We start from the raw sequence: 18,213 nt of genomic DNA, 5'->3' as shown, positions 1-18,213 counted from the left end.
TATATAGCCTCCACATTGACTCTCTACCAGTACCCCCTGTATATAGCCTCCACATTGACTCTCTACCAGTACCCCCTGTATATAGCCTCCACATTGACTCTCTACCAGTACCCCCTGTATATAGCCTCCACATTGACTCTCTACCATACCCCCTGTATATGCCCACATTGACTCTCTACCAGTACCCCCCTGTATATAGCCTCCACATTGACTCTCTACCAGTACCCCCCTGTATATAGCCTCCACATTGACTCTCTACCAGTACCCCCTGTATCTAGCCTCCACATTGACTCTCTACCTAGTACCCCCTGTATATAGCCTTCCACATTGACTCTCTACCGTACCCCCTGTATATAGCCTCCACATTGACTCTCTACCAGTACCCCCTGTATATAGCCTCCACATTGACTCTCTACCAGTACCCCCTGTATATAGCCTCCACATCTGACTCTCTACCAGTACCCCTTGTATATAGCCTCCACATTGACTCTCTACCAGTACCCCCTGTATATAGCCTCCACATTGACTCTCTACCAGTACCCCCTGTATATAGCCTCCACATTGACTCTCTACCCAGTACCCCCTGTATATAGCCTCCACATTGACTCTCTACCAGTACCCCCCCTGTATATAGCCTCCACATTGACTCTTCTACCAGTACCCCCCTGTATATAGCCTCCACCTGATCTCTACCAAGTACCCCACCTGTATAGCCTCCACATTGACTCTACCTGTACCCCCTGTATATAGCCTCCACATTGACTCTCTACCAGTACCCCCCTGTATATAGCCTCCACATTGACTCTGTACCGGTACCCCCTGTATATAGCCTCCACATTGACTCTCTACCAGTACCCCCTGTATATAGCCTCCACATTGACTCTCTACCAGTACCCCCTGTATATAGCCTCCACATTGACTCTCTACCAGTACCCCCTGTATATAGCCTCCACATTGACTCTCTACCAGTACCCCCTGTATATAGCCTCCACATTGACTCTCTACCAGTACCCCCTGTATATAGCCTCCACATTGACTCTCTACCAGTACCCCCTGTATATAGCCTCCACATTGACTCTCTACCAGTACCCCCTGTATATAGCCTCCACATTGACTCTCTACCAGTACCCCCTGTATATAGCCTCCACATTGACTCTCTACCAGTACCCCCTGTATATAGCCTCCACATTGACTCTCTACCAGTACCCCCTGTATATAGCCTCCACATTGACTCTACCAGTACACCCTGTATATAGCCTCCACATTGACTCTCTACCAGTACCCCCTGTATATAGCCTCCACATTGACTCTCTACCAGTACCCCCCTGTATATAGCCTCCACATTGACTCTCTACCAGTACCCCCTGTATATAGCCTCCACATTGACTCTCTACCAGTACCCCCTGTATATAGCCTCCACATTGACTCTCTACCAGTACCCCCTGTATATAGCCTCCACATTGACTCTCTACCAGTACCCCCTGTATATAGTCTCCACATTGACTCTCTACCAGTACCCCCTGTATATAGCCTCCACATTGACTCTCTACCAGTACCCCCTGTATATAGCCTCCACATTGACTCTCTACCAGTAGCCCCTGTATATAGCCTCCACATTGACTCTCTACCAGTACCCCCTGTATATCGCCTCCACATTGACTCTGTACCGGTACCCCCTGTATATAGTCTCCACATTGACTCTCTACCGGTACCCCCTGTATATAGCCTCCACATTGACTCTCTACCAGTACCCCCTGTATATAGCCTCCACATTGACTCTGTACCAGTACCCCCTGTATATAGCCTCCACATTGACTCTCTACCAGTACCCCCTGTATATAGCCTCCACATTGACTCTGTACCAGTACCCCCTGTATATAGCCTCCACATTGACTCTGTACCAGTACCCCCTGTATATAGCCTCCACATTGACTCTGTACCAGTACCCCCTGTATATAGCCTCCACATTGACTCTCTACCAGTACCCCCTGTATATAGCCTCCACATTGACTCTGTACCAGTACCCCCTGTATATAGCCTCCACATTGACTCTCTACCAGTACCCCCTGTATATAGCCTCCACATTGACTCTCTACCAGTACCCCCTGTATATAGCCTCCACATTGACTCTGTACCAGTACCCCCTGTATATAGCCTCCACATTGACTCTCTACCAGTACCCCCTGTATATAGCCTCCACATTGACTCTCTACCAGTACCCCCTGTATATAGCCTCCACATTGACTCTCTACCAGTACCCCCTGTATATAGCCTCCACATTGACTCTCTACCAGTACCCCCTGTATATAGCCTCCACATTGACTCTCTACCAGTACCCCCCTGTATATAGCCTCCACATTGACTCTCTACCAGTACCCCCCTGTATATAGCCTCCACATTGACTCTCTACCAGTACCCCCCTGTATATAGCCTCCACATTGACTCTCTACCAGTAGCCCCTGTATATAGCCTCCACATTGACTCTGTACCGGTATCCCCTGTATATAGCCTCCACATTGACTCTCTACCAGTACCCCCTGTATATAGCCTCGCTATTGTTATTTTACTGCTGCTGTTTAATTTTGTTACTTTCATTTCTTATTTGTTTGTTTTTTACTTTAAAACTGCATTGTTGGTTAAGGGCTTGTAAGTAAGCATTTCACTGTTGTATTTGGTGTATGTGACACAACATTTGATTTGTTGCGGGCCTTCATGGAACATTTCGCTGTCCCGATTCTCTTTGGCTCTCTGCGTGTGTCACCAGCCTTGTTTCAGTGTCTAGACTCTAGAGGTAACGGATCATATTCTTAAGTGTTAGTGGGTGAAAGTGTGAATCTAGGTTACTTAAAGTGGAGAGTTGTGGTATGCTCGGAGCTGTCTTTTAGTAAGGGAAAGTGTAAACAATCTCATGCACTGACCTGGTTTGGGCTTAGTGGAAAAGCAACTTTGTTTTTCACACCGTTAAGTGGCGCCACCTGTCGGAAGACAATGACTCATTGGATGAATTTATTTGAATGGCACCTTTACACTGGCTTTCCTATACTAGACTCCATAGTGACTTTTTATGTCCTGTCTGTCTGCCATATAGCCTGTGCACAGATGTCCCTCCATATGGCAGTGCTCTGAGCCACAGAGCTGGTGGATGGCTGCTGCTGCCTGCCTGGCTCCTCAGCCGGAAACTTCATGAATTATCAACAAAGTCACATGACTATCTGATGGTCGAACCAATCAACAAAGGGAACTGTTGGGCACCCGGCTCCGCATGTGAATGAAAGCCTTAGTAATTATTAGTACTTTCGGGGGAAATGACAGTGTGGTTGCTGTACAAAACCTATATACAGTAAATGTCAATGACTTCAGTCTCATTAACCATCAAAATCACGAAGATAAGAGGTAAAATGTTTATTCTATATAACAATTGTATTGGCACATCTTAAAAGTACAGATGAGCTCAATTAATCTTACAGAAGACGAGATGAACTGTTACCACAAAAAAAAATATATATAACATGTCATTTGACAAATCATTCTATATTTTAACTATAAATTGTGGCATATTTAGGGACACATTATGATGCTGTTACCTCAAACTATCTCCACTGGTAGTGGTTTCTCACTCACTGTGTTCTCACCCTTCATCTACTTTCATGTGATCTGGCCTGAGAAACCTCCATGTCAGAACCCTCTTCTTACAGAAAGCATCAAAAGAGAAGTACTACAACAGTGGATCTAGACAACAGTTGACGCTGGCCAGACAGAACATGGGCATGATAGCCTGCCTGATTTTGAGCGTCACGACGATGGAGGGCAGGAAGAAGACAAACATCAGAAGGTTGGTGAAGATCAGCATGACGTTCATCTTGTTGACCCTGGCGGCATCACAGACGTTAGTGGCATCACATCTCTTTATCTGACTGATCTGGTAGAGGCTCTCTGGTATGATGACTGCCACTATCAGGACCCAGATGAAGACGCAGGCCTTCCAGGCGTTGGTGGTGGTGCGGAGGTTGCAGGACCTCAGAGGGTGGACCACAGCCGGTCCAGGCCAATGAAGGTGATGAAGACGGCGCTGGAGCGGATGTTGTTGTGGAACAGCATGGTGGTGGCTGTACAGGCCTGGATGCCCAGGGGCCAGGTGCCCGTGACGTAGAAGTAGACCCGGGTGGGCAGGGACAGGACCAGCAGCAGGTCGGACAGAGCCAGGTGGCTCATGGAGACAGCGCTGGAGGATTTGAAGCCATGGCGGCAGAGCAGAACCCACAGTGACACGGCATTGAGCGGCAGGCCCAGCACCACCACGCAATGGCAGAGGCTGTCACATAATAACTCCCCTCAGAGGAGAGTGCTCCTAAACTATCATTGTTGTTGTTCATGGTGTCTGTGTGTGTCATTTGAAAAGAGCCAGAAACCACTCCCAAACCACTCACTCAATATTCTGGTTGCCACTTCCTGTCAGAGCAGTCTGCATAGAGGTTGAGCTGTTCTTAACTTCCGGAATGAAAGTGTTGAAACACATTTCTTCTCAGGAAGGTCCTCCCATCCTCTCTGCTGATAATGTTGAAGACTCTTGACAACATGAATCATGTCTGAGTAACAAACTATCAACATGAAGAATCTCCGATCTCTGACCTATACAGACAGTCTGATCATTTTTTTATGAAAAGTGAGTTATTCGTAGTGAATAGTTATAAACAAACGTGTTGATCAAGAGCAACTGTCTAAAAAATGTAAATACCATTTTATATTTGAAATGGTCTGGATGTACACATCTTTACTGTCTAGATTGAGAGTGGGTGGATTGCATCTAAACAGTCCATATCTGAACAGTGTATAATTATGTAGAAGCTTCTATTCAGTATGAATAAATTACAAGACTCAGGGTTGTAAATCCCATGCCTTTTGTTGATCAGATCAGTTAGTGTTAGATATGCCCTCTGAGTTATTCTGTGGAACCTCTTTGAATCTCAGCCTCCTAAAGGTAAGAGGTAAGACTAGGACCAAAGGCCACGTGTGATGAGTGAGAATACAATGGAAGGCTGTATGATTGATTTAAAAACATTTATTCCAAGTGCTGGCCATTCATTCAATCTTTGAGCAACTTGTCTCCTCTGTCTGCTGTGGGGATCTGAGTTTTCCATTTCCCAGATAGAGGTGATAGCCATCCATCTACAGGGGAAATGTCTCCACCCTGCTCTCCACTCTGCAGGCACCAAGAGGGGATAAGCCACATCTATCTAGCAAGTCCAATTGATCTCCATTGACCTGGGTGTCTGATCCTGTCTCTCCAGGTTCCTTGACCTTGATGTTGTCCATTGGATGCTGGTTGATTTCCCTGAGCCTCGCCACTGCGTTTCCTCTCGTGGACATCCTCCTCCTCTCCTTGCTGGCAGTCAGCAGGTTCTCCTTCAGGATGAAGTAGTAGCAGACCCCGTCCGTCAGACAGTTGATGCTGCCCAGACACATGCTGATATGGACGAAGTCTCTGAGGGGGTTGATGACGTTCGGGTCCTCCGTGCGGTTCTTGGCCAGGAAGTAGACGACTGCGGCCACGTGGTAGGGGATGAAGCACAGCAGGAAGGCCACCAGGTTGCTCAGGACGATTTTCACAGACTTGTTGTTCCTCAGCTTATCGTCCAGCGGGTTCAGTCGCCGCATGCCACTCAGGATCTGCATCACGCGCACCGAGAAGAACACCATGGCAACCGTGCTGATTGAGAACACTGTCTCTATGGCGATGATGATCCATTTCTTCTTCCAGGTTTCGCTGGAGAACTTCTGGAAACACTTGCTTTCGTTGCCTTTGTGCATTCTGGTGTCGTTGTTGTTTTTGTTGTGGAGCTCATAGACGGGTGTGGTGAAAGCGAATACCATCACCCACACGGCCAGGCATACCAGGGCAGCCTTCCGTGGCGAGTGCAGACGCTTGCCATTGATTGGAAATCGCAAATAAACATAGCGGTCGCCAGAGATGCACACGATCAGTATGATGCTCCCATAGATGTTGACGAACACCAGGCTCTCCAGGAAGGTGCAGAATCCCATGCTCAGGCCCCAGTTGTGTTCGTAGGCGTACATCTTGAAGGGCAGAGAGAAGATGAGAAGGCTGTCGTTGATGATCAGACTGCTGAGGTACACCGTGGATTCAGTCCATCGACGCATCCTGAAGAGGAGGAGCCACAGAGCGGCCAGGTTGAGGGGAAGACCCACCATGAACGTGGGGACATAGACAATCCACTGTATATAGCACACTTTGCTGTCACACAGTACCATTTTACTGCAAACAGAGAGGGAAATACATACACATGAATGTCATTTCACTTATGACTCAATCATTTTTAACCAATACTAGAGGCATCAATCAGCATGGTCATTGTGCAAGAGTAAAGAGATTTATAGGGATAGCTTGGGAATTTGGCAGTCTTCAGGAACCGCATGCTAGCTGTTAATTAGCTAATTAGCAACTTACTTCTAACTGAACACAGAGACATAAAAATGGTATCCACGAGTTCATCTGACTCTGGGGAAGTAGATAAAGAGCCTCATTGCCAAAATCCTGAACTATCCCTTTAAGCCTCACTGAAATGTGACTGTAGGCTACATGTTATGTTAACTTGAGGGGATATCCTGTAGTAAAGCTCAAGTGCATTGGAAAATAATGAACCAACTAATCATTTGGATCACAACTGCCATCTCATAGACTAGGCATAGTGTTACTACCTACTAGGCGACGGTAACAAATTTCATCTTAGTGTACCAGGTTGGAGCTTTTTAGAGGTCCATTACAAAGTGGCAGTACTCAATTCCTATATAACCCTATAAAATGGGAAAGGAATTGGCATTCTTGGAAAGGCATCTTATCTGAGATTCTGGGATGATCTCAAAACGCACACTCCCATGTGTCCTCTGTCTTCTCTCTTTAAAACCCATTGGAGGAGAAGGTCAGAGGAGCGAGACATCTGGTTTCCTCATCCAATGAATTTTGAAAAGGAGATGAGGAGAGAAGATGTTAGGAGTTTGAAATTGAGATCTTACCTCGTTTGGGCCAAGTCAAAGATGGATTATTATATTGTCAAGATGTCCTCAAAGATGAAAGGCTGGCATGAGGCAGCAAGATCAGGTGGGACCATTCTATCCAATGAGAGGGGGAGATACGTGTGAGAACAACAGGCAAAACTCAGATATAAAGTAATTTCTTTCAAAGTTGATAAAATGCCACGTCAGTCCACCTATATCAGTGCATTTGTAACAAATGAACCATTACGAAACGTATTTTCAATCAAATAAGCCTCACATAGCAAATGAGCAATTAAATGTTTTGTTGACCAAATTTTACACTCTCTCATGGACTTCCATTCCTTACTTTGTGGTCTTATTTTTGTTGACAGATTTTGGGATGAGTAAACCCTCTCGCTTCGACTCTTCCTCTCTGGCCACGTGCTGTGTCTGTGTTTGATTGTCATGTTTAAGGGGTTGATGGGAACTAGTGTGAAAGTAAAGAAGGCCTATTTATAAAACGGCAACACCAGCCGCTGTCCTTTGTGTTATCGGAACAGAGTTGTGTTTAAAATGTTAGAAAACTACTTCCCATAGCCTGATACATTAGCTTGTAATTTAGTGGGATAGGCCAATAGTTTACCCTTTTGCAGTATGACTTGTCAGACATTTATCACATGTTCAACTGGTATTGGTAGATAATTAGATTTGCAGTGAAATCAGTGTGGCATTCATCTTAAACTGTGTGCAGTGAACCACTTTTACATAGACTATCAGTAAGACTTGGCCTATCTCTCTATTTGCCTGTAGCAACTCATTGTAATCAAGCTATTTGTGGTTTTGTACATTAAATACTTCCCAATCAATGATCAGCACTGTACCATTGCTCATCAAAATCGTTATATGTCAAATTAAAGCAATTTTGTATACTTCTATCATTCATTTGGTAGGCCTGTTGGGAACCATGTCTTAGTTTGAAGCTCCTCTTTGCTCCTGTCTAAATCAAGGGGTGTTGTACTGCTTATGTCTATGACTATCATCCCACAAGTCAGTATGACTTGTCAGACATTTATCACATGTTCAACTGGTATTGGTAGATAATTAGATTTGCAGTGAAATCAGTGAATGCCACAGTGAAATCAGTGTGGCATTCATCTTAAACTGTGTGCAGTGAACCACTTTTACATAGACTATCAGTAAGACTTGGCCTATCTCTCTATTTGCCTGTAGCAACTTATTGTAATCAAGCTATTTGTGGTTTTGTACATTAAATACTTCCCAATCAATGATCAGCACTGTACCATTGCTCATCAAAATCGTTATATGTCAAATTAAAGAAATTTTGTATACTTCTATCATTCATTTGGTAGGCCTGTTGGGAACCATGTTTTAGTTTGAAGCTCCTCTTTGCTCCTGTCTAAATCAAGGGGTGTTGTACTGCTTATGTCTATGACTATCATCCCACAGACACTGGGCACAGACATCAGTTCAACGTCTAGTTTTGATTTTCACTTGGTTGAGTTGTCAACTAATGTGAATTGAACGTGAAATCAACAAAACATTTCATCATGTCAGTCAAATTAAGTTAAAAGTTGGGTGAAAAAAATGAAATTCCCTTATGTTGATGACTTTTTTTCATATCTAATCAGTTTTCCACGTTGATTTAACTTTATCACATAGAATTTTCGTGTTGAATTATTGTGGAAATAACATTGATTCAACCCGTTTTTGCCCAGTGGGATGTCACATTAGGTTATAGACCTACCACTGTCCTATCTATGCATATAAATATGTCAGTGTAAGTTTAGTACCATTTTACAACTACAGTTGAAGTCGGAAGATTACAATTAATAGCATCATAGTGAGCGCTAACAGGGATCTACTGTCCATGGGTTAGAAATACAGTTGAAGTTGGAAGTTTACATACACTTAGGTTGGACTCATTAAAACTTGTTTTTCAACCACTCCACAAAATTCTTGTTAATAACAAACTATAGTTTTGGCAAGTCAGTTAGGACATCTACCTTGCGCCTGACATAAGTCATTTCTCCAACAATTGTTTACAGACAGATTATTTCACTTATAATTCACTGTATCACAATTCCAGTGGGTCAGAAGTTTACATACACTAAGTTGACTGTGCCTTTAAACAGCTTGGGTAATTCCAGAAATTATGTCATGGCTTTAGAAGCTTCCGATAGGCTAATTGACATCATTTGAGTCAAGTGGTGTACCTGTGGATGTATTTCAAGGCCTACCGTCAAACTCAGTGCCTCTTTTCTTGACATCATGGGAAAATCAAAAGAAATCAGCCAAGAAAAACAATTGTAGACCTCCACAAGTCTGGTTCATACTTGGGAGCAATTTCCAAATGCCTGAAGGTAACACGTTCATCTGTACAAACAATAGTATGCAAGTATAAACACCATGGGACCACGCAGTCGTCATACCACTCAGGAAGGAGACACATTCTGTCTCCTAGAGATGAATGTACTTTGGTGCAAAAAGTGCAAATCAATCCCAGAACAACAGCAAAGGACCTTGTGAAGATGTTGGAGGAAACAGGTACAAAAGTATCTACATATAGAGAATAGAGAATGATATATAAAATGAGTCCGATATCGACATAACCTGAAAGGCCGCTCAGCAAGGAAGAAGCCACTGCTCCAAAACCGCCATAAAAAAGCCAGACTACGGTTTGCAACTGCACATGGGGACGAAGATTGTACTTATTGGAGAAATGTGCTTTGGTCTGATGAAACAAAAATAGAAATGTTTACCCATAACGACCATTGTTAAATTCGGAGGGAAAAGTGCAAGCTTGCAAGCCGAAGAACACCATCCCAACCGTGAAGCACGGGGGTGGCAGCATCATGTTGTGGGGGTGCTTCACAAAATAGATGGCATCATGAGGATGGAAAATTATGTGGATATATTGAAGCAACATCTCAAGACATCAGTCAGGAAGTTTAAAGCTTGGTCGCAAATGGGTCTTCCAAATGGACAATGACCCCAAGCATACTTCTAAAGTTGTGGCAAAATGGTTTAACGACAACAAAGTCAAGATATTGGAGTGGCCATCACAAAGCCTTGGCCTCAATCCTAGAGACAATTTGTGGGAAGAACTGAAAAAGTGTGTGCAAGCAAGGAGGTCTACAAACCTGACTCAGTCACACCAGCTCTGTCAGGAGGAATGGGCCAAAATTCACCCAACTTATTGTGGGTTGCTTGTGGAAGGCTACCCAAAACGTTTGACTGAGGTTAAACAATTTAAAGGCAATGCTACCAAATACTAATTGAGTGTATGGTAACTTCTGACCCACTGGGAATGTGATGAAAGAAATAAAAGCTGAAATATATCATTCTCTATACTATTATTCTGACATTTCACATTCTTAAAATAAAGTGGTGATCCTAACTGACCTAAAACAGGGAATTTTTACTGGGATTAAATGTCTGGAAGTGTGAAAAACGGAGTTTAAATGTATTTGGCTAAGGTATATGTAAACTTCCGACTTCAACTGTATGTCCACTGTTGACTTGGAAACGAGGAAATAGTTGCCCACCAAGAGGTTAAAGGAAAACTCCACCCAAAAACAATATTTTGGTGTTTGTTTTATAAGTCCATTGTTGACATAGTCCCAAAAGGTTGTGTAACTTTCAAAACACAGAAATCATCCCTGATGATGTATTTTGCATCATATGATGTAAAACACACTATCATATGGTGCTTCCGAGTGGCGCTGCGGTCTAAGGCTCTGCATCTCAGTGCAAGAGGCGTCACTACAGACCCTGGCTTGATTCCACAACCGGCCGTGATTAGGAGTCCCATAGGGCGGCGCACAATTGGCCCAGCGTCATCCGGGTTAGGGTTTGGCTGGGGTAGGCCACCATTGTAAATAAGAATGTGTTCTTAATTGACTTGCCTGGTTAAAAAATAAAAAATAAAAAAACTCTGTTGCAAAATGCATCATACAAGGGTGATTTAGAGCTACATACCTTGAAAACTTGAGTGCTGACAAGCTAAATATTTTGGGACTATGTCAACAATGGGCGAATGAAACAAATACCAAAAGATCGTTTTTGGGTGGAATTATCCTTTAATGCGTGATGGTCTGCTATGACTGTTTATTCAACACCATAAGAAAATGATCAAATACATTGTTTGTTTGCATCCTACTAAGATGAACATTTACTGTATATTAAAGTAATAATGAGTTCAGATCCATTGTTGATATACATACGTTTTTTTTAAACTAATTTGAATGTCGCAGGTTTAAATTTAACATGATGTCTGAACCAATGACTGTATAGGTCTGAACAGCGTGATTTTTTTCCCCCTTTGTAGAATGTGCACGAGTTTAAAATGTGTTTCCATTGTTGTAGGGATCATGACATATGAATTTGTTTAGATGATTTACGATTACATGGCACTGTATCTCACAACAGCATGGCAGAAACCTCAGGTGATTGTAAAGATAAAATTAGGTTAACTAAGGCATGCACAGTGAAGAACTGGGTGCAAAACTCCAGTCCAAAACCATTACAGTAAGCTACTTTAAAAAAACACTCACCGAAATCGCTTGGGATAATTGTCTCCTCTCAACTGGAGCCGAACCTCGTGGCTTTGAGTCCTTGTTTGGTAAAACAGACTTTAACCTACAGTAAATAGCCTATGTCGTGCCAATATGTATTCCTCTGATTGATAGTGAAACCCGTTGTGCACTCTGTTTTCCAAAGAGCACTACACAAACCACACTGGACCTGCAATCTGCTCTAGGCTAGTACTGCTTTGATTGACTAGTTTGCATTGACTAGGTTAAACGAAGCAGTGTATTTCAACTGAAACTAATACAATCAGATATACACATACAGTAGCTAAAAGAAGACACTCTTCACTTGTTGTGTGTATTGCACACATACATACCCACCACTTCTGCTTAGGCCACAGACGTGGTTAATCACGCTCAGTTTTTTTGTATGTAAAACTTTTCACTACCTTTGTTAGATATGTAGGTTAACAGAAGGCGTTTCCCCTTTGACATATATACGTTTCCCACGCAGGTTTGAGGTTTTCATTTCGTCTTTTCTAGAAAGAACCATGCTGTATATTCATTTGTAAGTCTTTTTAATCATGATTCCATCAACTGTCATTGCTCATGCACACATTCACATACGAGTCGGTGACTGTCTGGAAAATAGTCTGAAACAGTGAAATATAATGTCGCTGTTTCGTATAAAGTTGCACTAGACGGCCCCCAGTAAGGGGACATTTTGAGTACTCTGTCAGGAGCCAATTCAAATTCATGTGTGTGTGTGTTTGAAATATCATTACTAGTGGTGAAATCTAGCTCTCTGGAAACTGCCCCCTTGTTCTTGCCTGAAAGTACAAGTAGACTTTTGACTGTGAAGTCTGTCTGATAATGTAGGCCAGAGAAAAATGTCGTCATGACATAGAGTACAGTACATCACCACCACAGCCACATCCTCATTTCTTTTCCATCTTCACTTTTCATACTTTGAATGAGTGATCTTCCAGTCATTGTCAAACTAGTCATCATTGCCTGGGCCCCCCATACTTTTTAATGAATCCTCTACAGATCAGTAATCCATATTTGGTCTAGAAAAGCAATTAAGGCCTACTCTACACGTCTCATGTCACATTTCCTCTCAGCCTAGTGTACAGTGCATTCGGAAAGTATTCATACCCCTTCACTTTTTCCACATTTTGTTACTTTACAGGCTTATTCTAAAATGGATTAAATCGTTTTTTCCCCCAAATCAACCTACACACAATACCATATAATAACAAAGAAAAAACAGGTTTTTAGACATTTTGGGCAAATGTATATAAAACAAATGTTATATCACATTTACATAAGTATTCAGACCCTTTACTCAGTAATTTGTTAAAGCACCTTTGGCAGCGATTACAGCCTTGAGTCATCTTGGGTATGTCACAACAAGCTTGGCACACCTGTATTTGGGGTGTTTCTCCCATTCTTCTCTGCAGATCCTCTCTAGATCTGTCAGGTTGGATGGGGAGTGTCTCTGCACACCTACATTCAGGTCTCACCAGAGATGTTCGAACGGGTTCAAGTCCGGGCTCTGGCTGGGCCACTCAAGGTCATTCAGAGACTTATACCGAAGCTACTACTGTGTTGTCTTGGCTGTGTGCTTAGGGTCATTGTCCTGTTGGAAGGTAAACATTCGCCCCAGTCAGGTCCTGAGCGCTCTGGAGCTGGTTTTCATCAAGGATCTCTCTGTACTTTACACCGTTCATCTTTCCCTCGATCCTGACTAGTCTCCCGGTCCCTGCCGCTGAAAAACATCCCCACAGTATGACACTGCCACCACCATCCTTCACTGTAGGGATGCTATTGGCCAGGTGATGAGCAATGGCCACTCTACCATAAAGGCCTGATTGCTGGAGTGCTGCAGAGATTGTTGTCCTTCTGGAAGGTTCTCCCATCTCCACAGAGTAACTCTGGAGCTCTGTCAGAGTGACCATTGGGTTCTTGGTCACCTCCCTGACCAAGGCCCTTCTCCCCTGATTGCTCAGTTTGGAACCACCAAGAAGAGTCTTGTTGGCTCCAAACTTCTTCCATTTAATAATGATGGAGGCCACTGTGCTTCAATGCTGCAGACATTTTTTGGTACCCTTCCCCAGATCTGTGCCTTGACACAATCATGTCTCTGAGCTCTACGGACAATTCCTTTAACCTCATGGCTTGGTTTTTGCTCTGACACGCACTGTGAACTGTGGGACCGTTATAGTCCAGGCTGTATCACATCCGGCCGTGGTTGGGAGTCCCATAGGGTGGCGCACAATTGGCACAGCGTCGTCCAGGTTTGACCGGGGTAGGCCATCATTGTAAATAAGAATGTGTTCTTCACTGACTTGCCTAATTAAATGAAGGTAAAACATTTTTTAAAATTAAATAGTCAGGTGTGTGCCTTTCCATATCATGTCCGAATCAATTAAATTTACCACAGGTGGTCCAATCAAGTTGTAGAAACATCTCAAGGAGGATCAATGGAAACTGGATGGACCTGAGCTCAATTTCAAGTCTCATAGCAAAGGGTCTGAATACTTATGTAAATAAGGTATTTTTAGTATTTTAGTTATTTATTTATTTTCTAAAATTTCTAAAAACCTGTTTTTGCTTTGTCATTATGGTGTATTGTGTGTAGATTGATGAGGAAATAAAATCATTTTATACATTTTAGTATAAGGCTGTAGGGGGTCTGAATACTTTCCTAATGCACTGTATGTGTGCATTGTGCAATAGATACAATATACTGAATGTGGTAACACATTTGTCAAATGAATGAAACAAGGTGTAAGCCTAAGGTCATATTTCAAGACCATGTACAACACAGACAGAGACCTACTGAGTTTTTGTCACCTGCGGTGATACTTGAACTTAACACGATTAACCAAACATTTTGTTTGATTAGCTACTGTACATAACCAGTTAACACTCCTTGTATCACATTTCCACACAGGCTGCCAAGACTGTGACATTAATAACATGATCCACCTGCCTCCTGTTACAGGAGCAATGGATGCAGGTGGAAGGTAACCAGTAAATTAGGCTTGATTATATTTAATTAACTAATTATCACCAGGGGTTTGCCAATATATTGCTCTATTTTTATTTGATTAATCTTTTAATGTCATGTAATATTATCTTATGTTGTTCTTGTCCGTAACTGGTCCTTACTCAGTCATGTGTTTGTACATTTTATGTGGAACCCAGGAAGAGTAGTTGCTGCATGTTCAATAGCTAATGGGGATCCTAATCAATTATAGTGAGCTTCAAAAGTATTGGGACAGTGACAATTTTTTTGTTTTGTTTTGGCTCTGTACTCCAGCCTTTTGGATTTGAAATGATACAATGACTATGAGGTTCAAGTGCAAACTGACATTTGAGAGTATTTTCATCCATATCAGGTGAACCGTTTAGAAATTACACCACTTTTTGTACATAGTCCCCCCATTTTAGGGAACCAAAAGTATTGGGACCAAAAGTTTAGTATTTGGTCCCATATTCCTAGCAAGCAATGATTATGTTAAGCTTGTGACATTACAAACTTGTTGGATGCGTTTGCTGTTTTTTGTGTTTCAGATTATTTAGTGCCCAGTAGAAAATAATGGTAAATAATGTATTGCGTCAATCTGGAGTCACTTTTACTGTAAATAAGAATAGTATATGTTTCTAAACACTTCTACATTCATGTGGATACCACCATGATTAAGACAAAACATCAGCTATGCTGGTTAACGCTTGACCTGATCGAATCCAGGCCTAAATTTAACCAATAGTAATGCTTTTTGGTTAGTCAATAGCATATGGAAATTGTGACTTTAATCTTTAATGATTGTAAAAAACTGTTTTGCACAATAAGATTATTTAACAGATGTGTCTGTTGGGGAGAGGTTTCCCTTTGGTTGATAGATTAGTAAATCAGATCAGAATAAATTAGGTTTCCCTTTGGTGGATAGATTAGTAAATCAGATCAGAATAAATTAGGTTTCCCTTTAGTGGATAGATTAGTAAATCAGATCAGGGTAAATTAGGTTTCCCTCTAGTGGATAGATTAGTAAATCAGATCAGGGTAAATTAGGTTTCCCTCTAGTGGATAGATTAGTAAATCAGATTAGGATTAATTAGGTTTCCCTCTAGTGGATAGATTAGTAAATCATATTAGGATAAATTAGGTTTACTTCTAGTGGGCAGATTAGTAAATCAGATTAGGATTAATTAGGTTTCCCTCTAGTGGATAGTTTAATAAATCAGATTACAGTAGGATAAATGAGGTTTCCCTCTAGTGGATATATTAGTAAATCAGATTAGAACAAATTAGCTTTCCCTCGTGTGAATAGATTAGTAATCAGATTAGGATAAATGAGATTTCGCTCTAGTGAATAGATTAGTATATCAGATTAGAATAAATTAGATTTCTCTCTAGTAGATAGATTAGTAAATCAGATTAGGATAAATGGGAGTGACAATCCCTCATATTAGTAGGGGAGAGTGGGGTAAATTGTGCAAAAGGGTTCAATTGTGCTAAAGGTGTAAATTGAGCCAAAGGGGTAAATTGAGGGTCCCTTCCCACTGGGCACAGACATCAGTCAAAAAAAAACGTTACGTATAAAGTGTGTGTTAGGTGTTAAATCTGTATTAAAATTGCGATTGTGATTGTGTTTTGGAAATAAAGAAGACATGGTTTTAAAAAGGTAGTGGAAATATTTAATTCAGTACAGAAATGTGTAGGCGGCTTAACTTACCCTTTCCCGTTGTGCCACTAGACCACTTGCTTTGGACAAGCTATGTTTGGAAAGAATACTACATTTCCCTTGATGGAGTGACTCTGAATGTTAAAATGGCTCAACTAAGCCCACTCTCCCTTACAGCTTTGACTGAGTTGAATTATTTCAGTCCCTTGTGAGGTGAAACACTAGCAAGCATCTCTCTCTCTCTCTCTCTCTCTCTCTCTCTCTCTCTCTCTCTCTCTCTCTCTATCCTCTTCCTCCCCACTTCTCACCTATACAAAAAGCTGATACGACACTTTAGCCAGATGAGTTGATATATATTATGACTGAGTCCGTAAAAGCACTTTGTAGACATGTTCTATCCTGGAGCATAAGTTAATAGTTAACCAGTAGGTGTCATATTATTATCAACAGGCTTCAGGTGTGGAATTTTAACAATGCCTTGAGCAGGCAGATTAAATCCATCGCTCGACTCAGATAACCACACTGTGGTTGGAGTTTACAAATGGCACTCTTAACCTGTGAACTAGAAAGACAGGGCTTAGAGAGTGAGAGCAGAAATATGTCCAACCAGGTTACACAATACTGCATCCTCAGGGAGGGACATATTGCATACCTCAGATGTCTGACTTGAGCTCAAGGAAAATTCTCAGTGGACAAAACGCATTCCGCCCCGAAACCCATCATATCTCTCTCTCTCTCTCTCTCTCTCTCTCTCTCTCTCTCTCTCTCTCTCTCTCTCTCTCTCTCTCTCTCTCTCTCTCTCTCTCTCTCTCTCTCTCTCTCTCTCTCTCTCTCTCTCTCTCTCTCTCTCTCTCTCTCTCTCTCTCTCTCTCTCTCTCTCTCTCTCTCTCTCTCTCTCTCTCTCTCTCTCTCTCTCTCTCTCTCTCTCTCTCTCTCTCTCTCTCTCTCTCTCTCTCTCTTTCACTTCTCTCTCTTTTCTTTCTACTGTACCTCTCCTCCCTATACACGTTCTCTATATTCAAACATTACTGTAATAGAGATCTATCTGATTGGTTGGGTAGATCCAGTCAACAAAGCTGTGTGAATCACACAAACACGCCCGTCTGAGGAGAGGAGTCAGTAGGAGTCTGGAAAAGTGTGGTGCCTTGCTCAATCTGCATTGTTATTTTCTCAGTGTGACGGGAGATTGTTTCTGTTGTTATTGAGACGTCAAGAAGATCTGTGTGCCTTATTGCGCCTCTAATATATTATTAGATATGAGAATCTTTCCCAGTGACACAATAACTATTGTAGTTGGATGATCAAGACAGAAACAGTTCTGTATAAGACATTCAGCTTCAGAGAGCTTGTGTTGTTACTCTGTCAGCCTTCCTCAATTATCTTTTGGATGTTGTGTAAATGTGTTTGACCCCCAGACCCTCTCCATCTGGTCTGATTAGAGGGAAGGAGTTTGATGGTGCGAGGCGAACACTCTACTCATACAACGAGGCCTCACTTAACCATTCTCTGCATAAAGGAGCCCTGGAATTCTCTCTCCTGCTGCTGCATGAACTGTACTGATCAGGCAGCGGGGCGCAGGTTTACAGAGACCATCATCCACCACAGACAAGCAGGACAACAGGCTACATATCATCTGAACACACAGTTCTGTACCACACTGGAGGACCTACAGGAGAACTGGCAGGTGTACTGGCTTTTAGTGTGTTCTCTGAGGTGTGACTAACCCCTATACAGGAGAATACAAGGTATACACCACTGGGGAACACACTGAAGATCTTGAGAGGAGGAATATAAAGAAAAGGAGTACTAAAGGAGTGATCAGTCATCGCCATGAGGCTGAATTCCCTGGCACAGGTAAGTGGCTTTTCTGGTTCTCCAGAGCACAGAAGAGCAAAGCAGAGAGAGATGGCATGCAGGTGAGGCCAGGCTGGGCTCTGGAATATCTTTCAGCGGGCCCCATACAGACAGTACAGCAG

At 42.4% G+C, this 18,213-nt stretch overlaps 1 protein-coding gene and 1 pseudogene across 1 annotated transcript; both read right to left on the bottom strand.

Annotated features, from left to right (window-relative positions):
* Positions 1-2,992: 2,992 nt before the first annotated feature.
* Positions 2,993-11,977, bottom strand: LOC109909264 (lysophosphatidic acid receptor 6-like). Its single transcript, XM_020508327.2, has 3 exons — positions 11,568-11,977; positions 7,033-7,128; positions 2,993-6,274 (listed from the first exon to the last, which is right to left on the bottom strand). Exon 3 carries the CDS (start codon positions 6,268-6,270, stop codon positions 5,167-5,169), a length of 1,104 nt encoding a protein of 367 aa, XP_020363916.1. The 5' UTR covers positions 6,271-6,274; positions 7,033-7,128; positions 11,568-11,977; the 3' UTR covers positions 2,993-5,166.
* On the bottom strand, positions 3,388-4,769 carry LOC109909475 (lysophosphatidic acid receptor 6-like; annotated as a pseudogene).
* Positions 11,978-18,213: the final 6,236 nt, after the last annotated feature.

This window comes from Oncorhynchus kisutch, linkage group LG18 (genome assembly GCF_002021735.2).
Source record: "Oncorhynchus kisutch isolate 150728-3 linkage group LG18, Okis_V2, whole genome shotgun sequence".
NCBI lineage: Eukaryota > Metazoa > Chordata > Actinopteri > Salmoniformes > Salmonidae > Oncorhynchus > Oncorhynchus kisutch.
The sequence above is the reverse complement of the archived record's forward strand: the minus strand, read 5'-3'. Positions and strand labels throughout refer to the sequence as shown.